At 38.0% G+C, this 16,315-nt stretch overlaps 1 protein-coding gene across 17 annotated transcripts in view; it reads left to right on the top strand.

The window, feature by feature from the left end:
• Positions 1–2,081: 2,081 nt before the first annotated feature.
• MLLT10 (MLLT10 histone lysine methyltransferase DOT1L cofactor) overlaps positions 2,082–16,315 on the top strand; it is a 198,911-nt gene continuing 184,677 nt past the window's right edge. For 7 of the 17 annotated variants that reach the window (XM_019755984.3, XM_019755988.3, XM_019755990.3 and 4 more), the window contains exons 1-3: positions 2,611–2,842; positions 3,016–3,175; positions 5,735–5,814. In XM_019755984.3, coding sequence (XP_019611543.1) covers positions 3,016–3,175; positions 5,735–5,814 — 240 coding nt within the window. In that variant the 5' untranslated portion in view covers positions 2,611–2,842. Of the gene's footprint in view, positions 2,197–2,480; positions 2,500–2,598; positions 2,869–3,015; positions 3,997–4,358; positions 4,534–5,734; positions 5,815–16,315 lie in introns of those variants that run through there. The other 10 variants (XM_074324870.2, XM_019755995.3, XM_074324864.2 and 7 more) reach the window with 9 other exon arrangements.

The following is a 16,315-nucleotide window of genomic DNA, read 5'->3' on the forward strand; positions in this document are numbered from 1 at the left end:
CTGAGAATTAGGATATTTAGCCAATTGTCATATATATGTGTATATATATATCACACAAAGGATAAATATAACTTGCTCACTGCTCTATTTCCTGTATCCAAGAGTCCTTGGCTCACAATAAATGTTCAATAAATGTTTACTGAATGAATAGTTGTATATCTGAACTGTTTTATAATATTTGCTATTCTTCCTTTTCAGTTAATATTTTATAGAACTATATTAAGTTTCTGGTATATAACATAAGAAAAAGTTCTATATCTGGTACACGAGTTAAAATTAGAATGACCCACTTATACCCATTATGTTTTTTCTTATGATTTTAATAACTGAATATTTAATATGTTAAATGTCAGATTTAAATAATTTGACTCATTTTGTCCACATTTATACGAACATCTTTGATAAAATTGCTGCATCTGATGCTATTATTTATATATAGTCCTGTTTTTACAAAACAGTGTATTTTCTCTATTTTTCTAAATTTCAAAAGTTGCTTAGAAGTGATTTTTTTGTTTGTTTTGGAAATAGCAAGTGTTTACTTACATTTCTTTTATTAAGTATTACAGAATAGGGTAAAATACCCATCCTTCTTTACATATAAAGTAATTCTATCACAAGAAGTAAGCTCTAATGCATTAAAAACAAAAAGAATGTATTTTGAAATAATTTAGTTCATTAAGGTTTGACTGCAGTGTTTGGGAAGGGAAGTTTCACAATGATTTTAACTCAGAGTTCCTCTTCATTAGGAGTCGGAACCTGAGCAGGAGTTGGATATTAAAGTGGTATCCTTTGTAAAAGGTAAAGATAAAATACACAGCTAAGATACGCAAAACAATATAGGTTTGTTGGAAGGCAGTTTTAGTTTTATAAATATCAATGACATTTTAAGAACATAATCATTATATGTTCAGAAATTTATTGTGGCCATTCCCCCCAAAAGCATTTGCATTTTATAAGTATGTAATCTTATAGTCATATTTTCTAAATTCAGTAATAGAGCTAAAAAAGAATTCTCATTTTTGCGTGTCTCTTTAGTGTACATATTTTCCCTATCTTAAACTTTTAATAGATTTCCGTTACTGTTGGTTTCTCACTGAGTTTTGGAATGTTTGAATATATTTGCTAATATATGCTTGCATTGTATTATAATTCTTAAATATATTTCTAGAGATTAATTTGAAATAGTAAAAAGTCATGCTACCATTTTTTTCCTTTATGAGAACATTTGGAATGTTTTTAAATCTTAAACCATTCTCTTTGGGTGACTGTCCAGGAGAACTTCCTTCATCCTTTGGCATTGTATATAATCTCTTTTTCAAGATCTTCACTTTATATTGCTAATTCCTGATAAGCAACCATTTTGTACCTGCAAGGTATTAATAACCAAAGCCATGAATTTGCCTTATAAGTATACATTTAAACAATGTATATTTCTATTTCATGCTAAACTTTTACAATTAGGCACTTTTTGCCTAAAATCAGTATTGGGCATACAAGGATACATAGGGGATAGGGCAACTGTGGAAGTTTTTACAGCTCAAAACTACTCAGTATCCAGCTAATTAATCTATTCAGACAGACCTAATCCATTTTCTGTTTGTATGTGAGGAGCGAGCCCCCATCTTTCTGCCACTTAAATGACCTTAAAAAAAAAGTGACCTTAAATTTTTAAGAGTAAATTTATATTACAGAGCCAGATCAGAGAAATCCTCAGTCAAAATTGGACTATAGTCTCGTGGTGTTAAGTATGATTTGGTGACTGACTAGAACTTGCGTTCCTTCATTCTTTAGTATCGTATAACTGCATTTTCCAGATCATCACATTATATTTCCATTTGCACTCCATGTTTAACAACCATTTGCACTCCTACAAGGCAAGGTGAGGGTAGCCTTGGTGTTCCCTCTCGGAGTATATCCAGCACCCAGGCTTTTGACCTTCAGTCTGTGATGCACTTCCATTTGTCACTGGGGCCAATGTGCTGTGTAAATGGGCGGCAGATTTGGTGGCCCTTCCACTGGCTGAACTTTGGGTCGAGTCCAGGATGTGAATTTAATGGGTGGAAACGCTGGGGCGGTACAGTGAAGTTAGCACCGCCAACTGAAGGAGGCCATGCTTCATTGCACCCTTCATGTGAGCTGGCATACTTGCCCTAGCCTTGTTACCCACGGGCTAGTTCTGGAGGAAAAGGCCGGCAGGTAGGTTCTCAGTGCAGGAAGATGCCCCCGGGAGACCCCTCCAGCTACTCTTGACAGGACGCCCTCCCTTCAGGCCTTCGGCATTCTCCTCCCCTCCCCCTGAGGCCTCTTCACGGCGTGCACACGCAACCCGCGCGACTAGCGCTGCAGAGGCAGCCTTAACGTCCACGCCCCCGCGTGCGCGCCCCCGCGCCCTCCCGTTGGCTCGTTTCGTCCTCGACGCGCCGCCGGCCACACTCGCTCCCACCTCCCAGCACACTTCAGCGGCGGCGAGCGGCGCAGAGGAGGGGAAAGCGCCCGGAGGTAGGCCGAGGCTGCGGGCCAGACGCGGCGGCGCGCACGCAGGCCTCGCCTCTCCCGGGCAGTTTCCCTCACGCCGGCCTCAGGGCGAGCGCGCACGCCGAGTGACGCTCGGAGGAGGAAGCGTAGCCCGGTTCCCCTCCCTCGCTGCCCCTGGCCCAGCGGGAGCTCCCCCAGTGCGCCTGTGCGGAGGCCTACTTGATTATGTGTGCCCTCTCCGGGCTCCAGCGTTAGCGGCCGGGTGGAGGTGGGGAGGGAAGAAGACGAGGAGGAGGAGGCGGAGGAGGCGGTGGAGGGGAGGTGGGGGGAGTCAGCAAGGACATGGCTCCTGACTCCTGTGCGGAACGTGAGTGACTGAGCGGCAAAGCCCGAGTGAGCGAGCGGCCGAGCGGCGGGCGGGTGCCTGGGGCGCCGGGAGGGAGCGGGGGCGCGGGTTGCTGTGTGTGTGTGTGTGTGTGGGGGGGCAGCACTAACTGGCTTGCAAGTGTTTTTTAATGGTCCCCCCCAACTCCCTCTTAGATGGTCTCTAGCGACCGGCCCGTGTCACTGGAGGACGAGGTCTCCCATAGTATGAAGGAGATGATTGGAGGCTGTTGCGTTTGCTCAGACGAGAGAGGCTGGGCCGAGAACCCGCTGGTTTATTGCGACGGGCACGGCTGCAGCGTCGCGGTGCATCAAGGTAAACACCCAACCGCCCGCCTGGCCGAACCCGGCCTGCTTCCAACAGTCACCGCTTCCCCCACCTTGGCTGCAACTGCCAGTTCCCTCTCGCCCCTCCCCCCGCCCCGCCCCGTTCTGCGGCCCGGGATTGACTCCGAGGGTCTGCGGCGGGGCGCAGGGGGGTGTGCGTTGTGCATGTGGGAGAAAGTGCGTGTGGCCTGGACTGTCATGTGATTCGGCGCTCACTCTCTCAAGTGTCATTTGGCTGCAGCCTGCGCCCGGAGCCGTGGGTCTGGAGACTTTCCGAGGCGGTGTTTGGAGGAAGGGGGTGCGGGGCCTCCGGGGGGCCTGTGGGGGGCTGGGTGTGCGCCCCTCGGTCGTGTCATGGTGGCTGTGGGTGGGTTTGGGCACGTGGAGACCCCTCCCCCTTCATGCCCGCTCCCTTCTGCCGCAGTGTGTCAGAGGACTTCCTGTGGCAAGGAATCAGGCTCGGAACGCAACTCGCTGCGCTGGGGCGAGGGAGAGGGAGTGGGGGGCAAGGGGTCGCCTTGCCGCTTTAGATTAGGGAGGGAGGCGCCCGCTGCTGCACCCCAAGCTTTCTGGTGGAGACCCTGCTACTGCGGACTGGGAACTTCCTGCGGAGAAGACGGCGGAAGGTCGCCGCCGCAGTCGTGCTGCTGCAGGAGTGGGTTGGCTGAGCTGCCCTGGGCTGCTGGATGAGGCTGATCAGTGGCCGCTTCAGGCCACTTCCTCAGCTTTAGTGACTGAAGAGAAGAGGAGTTGGTGGTGCCACCAGTGACTTGGGGATCATCTTAGTTTATTTCTGGGTGTTAACAATCGGTGAGTTTTTTTGATTTACAAAAAGCGGAGGACACTAATAAGATACTTTTCTGGGCATGGAAGTTTCTGACCTTTTCCACTTGATGTGGTAAGGAGTTGAGGTTGAAACAATCTTGGTAATTTTTTGGTGGTTCTTATACTCTTCTTATTATTTACCAATTCGCCCTCTTCCCATTTATGAATCTGGCATTGAGTGATGGATGTCAGGAGCTAAAGTGCTTTCTTTTTTATAGAATGGGAATCTCAGAACTGGGAAGGGAGACTTCAGAAGTAGTGAATTTAACTTAATCTGAGGATGCAGTTATTACCATTTTCTTTTAAAGAAGAGCAAATTTGCACACCTGTCTTTTTTTTTTTTAAAGGAGGGTGCAGCTCACAGTGGCCCATACGGGGATCGAACCAGCAACCATAGTGTTACCAGCACAACGCTCTAACCAATTGAGCTAACCTGCCACTCCAAATACACCTTTCTTTTTTAAAGAATAAAAACAATGTGTGTCCAAACTACATACTGATTTTAAGGCCTTAGAAAACAAGGTACATAGTATTTCCATTACAGTGTTCGTTGGTATTTGTGGAGGAATTTCTTATGAGTTGGATGAAAAATTATCAAGTTTTGATAAGTAATCCCATCTCAAAATAGAAAATGTTCATTCAAGTCTTAATTTCTTTCTCTATTAGTATAAAATATATTTCTGAAATAAAATATAAGTTTTGGACACTGATGTTACGTTTCTTGGCAGATGGAATGTTTTTACTCTGACATATTCACAAATTTTAAAATGGATTAGAAGCTTAGCTTTGGGGGTTTTAAAAATTTGTGCTGGTTTTACATTCTTCAATTGCCTTCCAGTATTTTAGATATTTTCAAGTTTCCTCTGAGGAAGATCATTTGAGGATATCAATTGGATATTAGTGTTTTTAGGTTTTGGGGAAAATAGCAATTTTGGGTTAATTAAATATTAATATAACAATTTTTTTAAACAACTAGACTTAGATATGTGATATATACTCAGAACACTTGTTGAGACACTCACATTATATATTTAGAAGTGTGCACTTTACTTTCTTTTTTTAAATAATGGCTTTATTGAGATGTAATCCACATAGCATATAATTCACCCACTTAAAGTGTACAATTCATGGGTTTTTACCACAATCAATTTTCAAACATTTTCATCACCCTAACAAGACCTTGGACCCCATTAACAGTTACTCCATTTCTCCCCAACTCCCCAACCACTCTTTGTCTCTATAGATTAAACTATAGAAGCATTTCACTCCTACATTTCATTTTTCTTTTCTGCAGTATCTGTTGCTCATTTTGAAAGGTGATTTGGAAATATTTTCCTTAGATTTATCTAAAATGCTTGCTATCTAAACTGCAGGATATAGGCACGAATGAATGAATTTTTGAGTTAGTCTATGTAAAAAATCTGTGTTAAATTTTATCCAGTATTTGTCCCATCATAAGAGAACAAATAATTAAAATTTATAATGTTTTTACTTATTTAAATGAAATAAAAGATTGGCATTATAACATTTTTATTACAATATACAATTTCAACTAGGTAAAATATGAGACAAATATAAATATGAATGTTTTAATTCTCTACAAAGCAGGTGGTTTACGTGAATAGTTTGAGAGGTAGTTAGTTGAATAGGGCTTGAACGCATATTTGATTTTCCATAATTCCTTAATCTTAACATATTTTAAAACATTTTTACTTCCCAACAGCTTGCTATGGCATTGTTCAAGTACCCACTGGACCATGGTTTTGCAGGAAATGTGAATCTCAGGAGAGAGCAGCCAGAGTGGTAAGGAATGTTTATCAAAAACATTAAATACTTCACTGAGTAGCTTAGGATGCTACACACTCATGTTTCAGTTTGAAGGGTTGCCAGTCTTTTGTTCAAATATTGAATTTGGGTCAAATATTGACTTGCAGTTTTAAACTGATTTTATAAAATCTGAAAAACAAATTGAACTACGTAAGTATATGTTGACGGATACTTTGAGCAGATAAAGTATAAAGTTGTATTTGGGCTTTATTAGCCTTACTTACTGGTTTAAAGGTTAAATCGGCTAATCATGTTAGAATATAATGGCAGTAGGACATAAGGAAGTTAAATTAATAGTTTGGCCAAGTTCTGTTTAATGAATTAAAAAAAAATCACAAGAATTTAATGATTTATATTCTTTTTACTACATCTGCACATGTATAGTTTAACTTTGAATGCTCAGTATTTTCAGACATTCAGTCCCTTTGGCAAAGCAACATAAAGATCTTTCTTTTTTATTTGACTGGCTACCTTCTTTCTGAACACTTTTGTAAACCTCTGGTAAGAAAGAGGGGAGATATTGTTTATTCTTTGTGGCCAAAAGCATTTTTCCAGTTGAACTTTTGGAACTATCAGGGAGAAATAAATTTAATTTTCATTAATCATATAAAAGCATTACCATTTGCAATACGATAGTTCCTTTTGGTGTTGACTAGAGAATTTGACAGAAGGTAGAAGACAAATATTTCAACTTCTCTACATGCATAGTAAACATAGAATCTTATTTTTGTGTGGGCAATGCCTGAATGAAATTCAGAACAATATTCTGTTGATATATTTTGTTTGTGTGTGAGAATGCACTGTAGTAGAATTATAGCTATTTTTCTAGTGTTAGAATAATGGGAATTAGCAAATGGAGGATGAAATCAATTACATAAATTTTAGGACTTGATGAGGTATGTAGAGGTCTACTTTGCATTTTTCGCCTCTTTGTAGCATGTTATGTTTTGGGGTTGATGGATCACCGAGCAAAGGAAGTTCTGCTTTAATTTATTAGTAAACGCTGACAGTTAAGGTGAGGCTGTTCCAGGGGGTGTCACAGTAGATTCAGGGTCAGAGAAAAATTAGAAAGCAGAAAGGTGGGTAATAAGAGAGGGAGGATAAAGATGCTGTGAATGGGGAGTCTAGAATGCCAGCATTATTTGTCTCAAATGCCACTTGTTGCATGTTTCCTTTTATCACTGAGGGCATGGTCAACATACCGTTGTTTCCCCGAAAATAAGACCTAGTTGGACAATCAGCTCTAATGTGTCTTTTGGAGCAAAAATTAATATAAGGCCCGGTCTTATTTTACTATACTATAAGACTGGGACTAATATAATATAATATAATATAATATAATATAATATAATATAATATAATATAAAATACTGGGTATGATAATAATGTAATACCGGGTATAATATAATATAACATAACATAATACCGGGTCTTATATTACTTTTTGCTCCAAAAGACGCATTAAAGCTGATTGTTCGGCTAGGTCTTATTTTCGGGGAAACGGTATCAAAGTAAATAATGTGGTTATCTTAGAAAGTATATTGGAGGATGCATTTTATTTCAGGTTTATTTGGTGAGATGTGGGGGCAATTAAAGGTTTTGAAGAAGAGGCACAACCTCTTCTAAATTATTATAGTATAAATTATAAAAGATAGGGACCTTTGTAAGACAAAAACTTATTTCAAGTTTAAATAAGCAAAGAAAGAACATTTTATTACAAAGATACAGAAACTAAGAACCCGAACATGGAAATGTATACATGACTTAGAAAGGGAATTGAATTAGTCTTAATCTTATTTCTGTTTTTCTCTGTGTCTGCTTCATTCTTTTCCTTTCTGCAGATTTATTCTGTGACTTCAACAATCAATAGCTAACTTTTTTGACTGTTTACTGTCAGATTCTGTGCTAAATGTTCAATACGCATCATCTCCTTTAATTATTCTATCAAATCAATGAGGTAGACATTCTCTTACTCTCATTTTATGGATAAGGACATCATAGTTTTAAGAGAAATATATATCTAGTTGGAGTCTGAGCTGTGATTAATCTGTCAACTACCATGTTGTATGTTGCGTCCTGTGGTGAAAGATGGCCATACTTCAGCTCCTAATATTTTCTATTTCCTATCTCAAGAGACTAAATCTCACTCTGAATCTCACGTTCCTTTGGGACAAAACAAAACGAAAAAACCTCTGGCTTTGCTTGGAAGAGATGCCTCGCTCTGGACCAGTTAGGCATGGCTAGACAATAGGACTGAATTGTTTACACACAGTTAGGGTGATCTCTGGGTTTCGGATAGCTCACTTCTCAGAGAAAGGGTATTACTGGCTGGTGATATCTAGACAGATACTGAAGAATAAAAACCTAGAACAATAAAGTAGCATTTTTAGACAAGTAGTTGGATAGTTTATAGAATGGATTTGAAAGGAGAGGTTAGAAACTAAAAGACTTAGGGTGTTATTACTATAAAACGGGGAGTAGAAAGGGAGGGAATAGAAAGGAAGGGAGGGAGCATTTTGAAGGATGACATGACAAATGGATATTGGGTAAAGGAAGGAAGGGAAATAATCAAAGATGATTCTGAGATGTCAAGGTTGATCATTCTGGAATAGTGATACCATTAATAGAATAATAGTAATAGAGGAAATTTGAAGAGTAAGAAAATTTTTGTTTTGGGCACGTTGGTTTTGATGCTGCTAGGATTTTTCATTGGATATTTAGGATTAAAATAATGAAGTAAAGTTAAAGTTGGAGCTACATAGAAGACTTTGAACCAAATAATATTTTTTCTTAGAAGTGAATGTAGAACTATGGTTAATGGCCGAATGTGGGAGAGTAAGAGAACAGGTTACCAAGGATGGATAATGAGCTGTCAGGAAAGGAGAACCTGCAGGTACAGTAGCAACACGGTCAGTTGGTTTTTTAGGAAAGAATAGTTGATAGTGGCGTTGTTGTCAAGGATGCTGGACTAAGAAACGTTCTTGAGACAGCAATTGTAGTTCCCTGGTTTGGGCAGAACGCTCATTATAGGGCATCAAAGAGAGTAGGTTGTAGGCTTAGACTGAATGTTGCAAAAGTAAAGAAAGAAGAAAATAATAGACAGGCGTTGAGGGCAAATTTGCTTTTTTTTTCTTTCTTTTTTTTTTTTTTTAATATTGGGGTAGGTGAGCAGTGTTTTTATTGGGGAACAGTGTGTATTTCCAGGACTTTTTTCCAAGTCAAGTTGTTGTCCTTTCAATCTTAGTTGTGGAGGGCGCAGCTCAGCTCCAGGTCCAATTGCCGTTTCTAGTTGCAGGGGGCACAGCCCACCATCCCTTGCGGGAGTTGAGGAATTGAACTGGGAACCTTATGGTTGAGAGCCCACTACCGCCTGAGCCATTGGGCTGGCTCCTGCTTGGTATTTAAGGGAAGCACTTTGTCGCTGGGTATTCATTGTTCAGAAAAATCACTTCAGTGGCATTATTCACCTCAAGTGTGAATATGTATTTTTGCTGAAAACTTTTTAGTGAACTTAAACTATTTACTAATCGTTATCACAGTGGTTAGATGTTAAAATACTGCTGACTATTTTTGTATTTAACATGTATTTGTTCTTAATTACCACAGGCTGAAGAGATTTATAGAAATTTTATCTATATAGATAATTTTAATGAGATACAGACAGGATATTTTTATATTTTAAGTATTCTACTTTGAAAACATGTGGAGAGTGGATCATGCAAAAAAAATACAATGACCAAAAGCCCATTACGAATTTGTATTATTTAGGAATTGTTAAATGAAAGCCTATTCCTTTCCTACAGGGTGAGCTGTAAGTTTTTCCTACTGCTCTGCCTGTTTTTATTGCAGTTCTTCCTGGTTTCTTACAGGAGGAACTGCTGGATGGAATCAAAAGTGAGGTTTTAGGGATTGACCTAGGATTGTATTATTTTATTTTTTAATTTCTGCTTAATGAAGATACATAATGCAAACAAATCACTATAAATCTGTAATACCATATAATTGTATACTTAACTGTATCAATTCTATTTAATTGTAATTAAAATTATATTCATATATATTTAATTATCACAGTTTTGAACAATATAGGATGTAAAATGAATACATATATATTCCGCACTCAGAATGAACAAATGTTACTTCTTCATATTTGCTTCAATTCTTCTCTTCTACTTACAAAAAAAACAAATTAAAAAATTAAGTTAAAGTTTTTTCTGTACTCTTCCTCAATACTCTGAGTCAACCATTATGCTTTAGTGTCCGTTGGGCCCTTCTATAGATACATTTTTCCAGTTTACTGGAATATACGATATGTGAAATGTATTCCTCAGTTTATTGTAATTCCTTCAGTTTATTGGGATATAAGATATATGAGGAATGTAAGGAAAATGAGGAATAATTGGTGTATAACATTATATTAGTTTAAGGTATACGAGATAATGATATATATATATATATTACAAAATGATTACCACAGTAATTTTAATTAAGTTCCATCACCTCACATAGTTGCAAAAATTTTTTCTTTTGATGAGAATTTTTAGATTTACTGCTCTGTTAGCAACTTTCAAATACACAACACAGCCTTGTTAATTATAGTTATTATGCAGTACATTACATCCCGAGGAAGTTACCTTTTGACTACCTTCACCCATTTCCCCCAGCCACCGCCTGCTGCTTCTGGTAACACCAGTAGGTTCTCTCTCTGAGTTTGGTTTTTTAGATTCCACAAATAAGTGAGATCATATAGCATTTGACTTCCTCTGTCATAGTGCCTTCAAGGTCCATTTGTGTTGTGGCAAATGGCAGGATTTCCTTATTTTTTTATGGCTGAATAATATTCCATTTGTGTGCGTGTGTGTGTGTGTGTGTGTGTGTGTACACACATATACCAACATCTATGTTTTTAGTGCTTAATACTACACATTTATATTCATAAACACCATTTAGTATTGTGTTATTTTACAGGAATATACCATACTGTATATGTATTCTGTACTTATGATATAGCTATATCGATACAGACTGATCTAATTCATTCTTTTTATCTGCTTTTTAGTATTCTGTTGTAGAATGTAGCACAATTTAATTCCCTTATTGATTGTCATTCAGGTTTCCAGTTTTTTCCAATCACAAATAGGGTTCAAATGAACATCCTTATAAATTTAAGGATGGTACTTTAAAAAAATACAGTTTAAGAATCTATATTGATAGGCAAGTTTAATTTATTTATATTTATAGTAATGACTGATACATCTTGGCTGATTTTTAAAATTTTATTTTGTGTTACCTGTTTACCATACTTGCCCCATCTCTCTTTTCCTTCAGTCGGAGTAATTGAGTGTTCTTTATTTCTCTTCTGAAAAACCTGTACTGATTTGGAGGTTATATGTTCTATTTCTTTTTAGTGTTTGTCCTTAAAATTTTAATGTTCATACTTTATATTTTTCTAAAACTAATTTCTATACTCCTCTTGAACAAATCCAAGGTTAGGATCCCTTTTACTCCCTCTGTTTTCCTTGCAAAACCTGTGCTACTATGTTCTGTATTTTAATTCCACTTTTTTCTTAATTATTAGTTTCAGGTGTACAAAACAATGCAATAGTTAGACATTTCACCCCTCACAAAGTGATAACCCCTCTCCCCCAATCTATTGCCCCTCTGACATCATATATATCTATTACAATTCCGTTGACTGTACTCCATATCCTGTGATTATATATATATATTAAATTATAGTTGACATACAATATTATTCAGCTTCAGGTGTACACTGCAGTGGTCAAGCATCTACACCGTCCATGAAGTGGTCTCCCTAATAAGATATGTGCCCATTTGACACCCTACAAAATCTTTACAACATTATTGATTATATTCCCCAAACTGTCTTTTGTATCCCTGTGGCAATATTGTAGTTACCAAGTTATACTGTCTAATCCTTCCCCTTCTCCCTCATCCCCATCCCCCTTCCACTTTATTTTTAATCTTCCAAATTAGTAGTTGTGTGTTTCTTTTTTAATAATCATCTACAATTTAGACTTAACATTACTGACTTTTTTGTGTGCAACTCAGTTTTTTGTTTCCCTTGCTGCTTTATGGGTTGTTTTTATCTTTTTGAAAAATTTTGGTTTTTTTTTTTTTTTTTTTCCTTTTTAGGGTCTGTGGTTAGTAAGTTGTAAGTAAGCTGTATCAGTCTTTTTATGTCTAAGAATATCATTATTTTGATTTCTTGTATGCTAGTTTGAATTCTAGGATAATAGTTGTTTTCCTGTAACTAAAGCTTTTATTGTAGCTTGTCTTCTGGTGTCTATTTCTGCGAACAGGAAGTCTGTTGACAGTCTGTTTATTCTGCTTGAGAGAGGTGATCTACTTTTTCATTCTGAGGACTCAGTGTTTTTCTTCCATTTTGGAAAATTTTCTGCTCTGTGTGTTCAAATATTATCACCTTCCCATTGTATTTTTTTCTCCTGGACCTGTTACTTAGGTGTATGCTTGGGATTCCCATTTTTTCTTCATACCTTTTAATTTCCTTTTCATATTTTCTGCCTTATCTCTGCATTACAGATAATCTCTTTAGCTCTGCCTTCAAATTTATGCTCATTGTTAATCTGTGAGTTTCTTTTTCTGTGTGAATCATATGTAGAGTTTCTATTTTTATTTTTCAATTTGCTTTTTTTTCATAGTATCTTGCTATTATTGCTTTAAGGATTATATTCTTTCCTTTATTATTTGAACATTTAACGCATACGTACTTTAAAACTCCTTAGAGATTTTGGAATTCTTTCATTTGTTTTGTTTGTTAACTCTGGTGGTAGATGTCTTCATATACTTTGTAATTTTTGACTGTGAGCTAATCTTCAGGAGTTGTCTTCCTTAAGATTCCTTTTCCTCTAACCTGAGTTTGTGAAAATGTCACTGTGGGGAGCTTTGCATTTGCTCTGCAACTGTTAAGAATTGCCTTTGGCTGCTGGTAACAAAGACCAGATTATAATGGCTTCTAAAAATTAGGAATTTATAAATTTACAAATTCTTTTATTCAAGTTCAGAAAGGCATTTTAAAGCTTTTAGTTAGGATAGCTCTGTGAAGTCATTAGGGATCAGACTACTGTACAGACCTTAGCACATGGTTTTCATTTTCAGGGTTGTCCCACAGTCATAGCATAGCAGCTGGAACTGTAGTCGCTGTGACTGCAGAAAGAAGGGGAAAGGGAGGGTTAAAAGTTATTCACCTCATACCTGAGTTATGTTCTTAAACAAGTTTTCTTAGAAGCCCCACTCGACAATATATGCTTAATTTTACTGTCTCTTAATTGTTAGACTGCAAAATATAGGCCCATTGATGAACTGAATAAAATTGGAATTCTCTTAGTAGGCAGGAAGGGGAAAATGAATTTGGGGTTGGTAACTAGAAGATTCTGTCACCATTTGCCCAGTGAGGTTCATTCCTGCAGACCAGTTTTTTGTTTGTTTCTTGGCTTGGATTCCTGCCCCCTTTAGTTAATGGATTTTGAGCCCCACACTCTCTCAGCATTTGCTTGACTTTCCTGTTTTTCTACGGTGACTCCTCATGTCCAGAACAGGCATCTCACTTGAGTGTAGCTTCTCCAGTTTTAGTGGTCCAGGCTATTGTTTTCTAAGACAGATTTCTCTTTGGTGGTGGGATAGGCCCTTACCAGCTCCTGGCCTTGCAGGGAACCCAGTTAGAGCTCTTCTTCACTTTTAGGGTCTATACTGTTGCCATAGTCAACCCCAACCATAGGGGGTATGCATTAGATCCCATACTGTCAATGACTGCCTCAGCTTCAACTAACGTTTATTGTTTTAGCTTTTAAGTGCTTTTTAAAAATGTCTACCAGCTGGAGATTTACCTTTATCTACATAATTGAAAATTGTTCTCAGATTTATTTGTCCTTGATCTGCGTGTGAGAAGGCAGGATAGGGTAGCTATAGTTGATTTTTTTTTTAAATTATCATATATGGTATAACTTTTTCCATTTTATTTCTGTATAGCTTTTCAGTCTGTATACTTTAAATAGAGTGGCTTCAAGGTTAAACGTTTGCTAACCTTTTTTCTTACTGCTGATTTCGTATCTAATACTTGCTTTTAAAAAATTCAGTATAGCATCCTAAGTTCTTATAGCTTTGAGATTTTGAAAAGTTAACAGATTTAGTGCTTACTACCATAGATAAAATAGCAAGTAGCCAATTTCCCTTGTCTCTCTTCTTGAATTCCTTTCTTTCCTGTGAGAAAAGCCTAGCACAACTTAGGTGCTTAATACTTGTTTGTGTCCTTTTCTAACCTGCCTACGGTAACTAGTAAGAGAAATGGAAACATAAGGGTACTTTGATATATTGCCCAGCATGTGGTACCTGTTTATTCCATTTTTTTGGTTAAGATTTAATTTTTATGTTTATCAAAGTGATAAATGCATAGTCAAAATCATGTAGTACCAAAATCTCTCACACACAAAATAGTACTTTGCTGCTTGACTCTCGAACCCTCATCTCATTCCCCAGAGGCAACCCCTTTTTGGAATGGGTAAGCAGCTATTTTTGACAAATCATTTTTAGATGTTGCCTTTCAGTGTATCACAAATTTTGGTTAAATCAGTAGTGTTAAATAGTAATATTTACATGATTATAACTATTTACATATTTTGTTAATTTCTGACCCAAGTGTACTATGATTATTTTTACTATGATTATTTTCTTGTGTTAATTTCTGTTTTTTTCTTTTTGTCCTGGGATTAATAATTGTCTTATATTTTCATTTGCTTTGTGTTCTTTATTTAAGGCTAAATCTTTGTATACCCTCTAATCGCTTCTTCATGTAATCTTTCATTGGTTAGTAAAATTAGGTAGTCTGTAAATTCAATTTTCCTTTTCTTCTCTTTACCTTCTCCTTTCCTTTTCCTCTCCCTCTCCGTCTCCTCAGCCTCTCCTCTGTCTTTCCTCCTCCTTCTCCCTCTTCCTCTCCTCCCCACTTCCTTCTCTCTCTTTCCCTCTTCTTCTGCCTCCTCTCCTCTCCCTGTCTTCTTCTCTTTTCCCTATTCTACCTCTTCTTTCTCCTCTTTGACCTTTCCCTCTTCCTCCTTTCTGTTTTAAACCAGTAGACCTTCCTCTGGGTACCATCTCCCTGCTGCCATCTGGGCTGGTTTCTGTTTAAGCCTGGAGCTTCCCTTCACTGTTATCTTGGGAGTTTCTTCCTGCTTATTTTGGATTCCCTGTTTTCTAACTCCTTACTCCCCCATTTCTTCATCTTTAGTGGTTTATTTCCTTGTTTTGATGGGCACATCTTGTAGCAGCTTCATAGGAAAAGGTGTGTGAGAAGTCAATTTTTTAAAGATTTTGAGTGTCTGATAAAATTGGTAGCTTTACCATCTTGATTGATAGTTTAGCTGAATAGAATTCTTTTTTTTTTTTTTTTTAAGATTTTATTGGGGAAAGGGAGCAGGACTTTATTGGGGAACAGTGTGTACTTCCAGACCCCTTTTTTTCCAAGTCAAGTTGTTGTTCTTTCAGTTTTAGTTGTGGAGGGTGCCATTCAGCTTCAAGTTGTTTCCTTTCAGTCTTAGTTATGGAGGGTGCAGCTCAGCTCCAGGTCCTGTTGCCGTTGCTAGTTGCAGGGGGTACAGCCCACCATCCCTTGCAGGACTCGAGGAGTTGAACCGGCAACCTTGTGGTTGAGAGCCTGCGCTCCAACCAACTGAGCCATCCGGGAGGCAGCTCAGCTCAAGGTGCCCTGTTCAATCTTAGTTGCAGGGAGCAGAGCCCACCATCCGTTGCCGGACTCGAGGAATTGAACCGGCAACCCTGTGGTTGAGAGCCCACTGGCCCATGTGGGAATCGAACGGGCAGCCTTCAGAGTTAGGAGCATGGAGCTCTAACCGCCTGAACCACCGGGCCGGCCCTGAATAGAATTTTTGGTTGGTAATCATTTCCCTTCATAATTTGAAGATATTTCTCCATTGCTTTTTAGCGTTCAGTGTTTCTGTTAAGTTCCATGAAGTTCTGATTTTTAATCCTTTGTATGTAATTGTTCTCTGGATTTAGTATTTTTTCTGTATCCATCTATTTGTGATGTTTTTCATGGTAGTGTGCGTTCCCTCATTCATTGTACTGGGCACACAGTGGCCTTTTGATTTAGTGAATCATGTTGGAAACCTGAGTTCAGCTAAGAGAAATATTTTTTGAATTATTTCTTTGATAATTCCCACAGTTCTGTTGTCATTGTTTGTTTTTTTCTGTATGTTTCTTTATCTGGATGCTGGACTTTTTGAACTAATCTTCTGTTGTTTTTTTTATATTTGTGTTTCTTTTGTTCTACTTTCTTAGGCAGTTCCTTACTTTATCTTTCAACCCTTAACTTAAATTTCTAAATTTCATTACACTTTTAATTTCCAAGGGCTCTTTTTTTTAAAAATTTTTATTGGGGAATATTGAGAAATAGTGTGTTTCTCCAGGGCCCATCATCTCC

Source organism: Rhinolophus sinicus, chromosome 1 (assembly GCF_057876585.1).
Source record: "Rhinolophus sinicus isolate RSI-liver-muscle chromosome 1, RSI-T2T, whole genome shotgun sequence".
In the NCBI taxonomy this organism is placed as follows: Eukaryota; Metazoa; Chordata; class Mammalia; order Chiroptera; family Rhinolophidae; genus Rhinolophus; species Rhinolophus sinicus.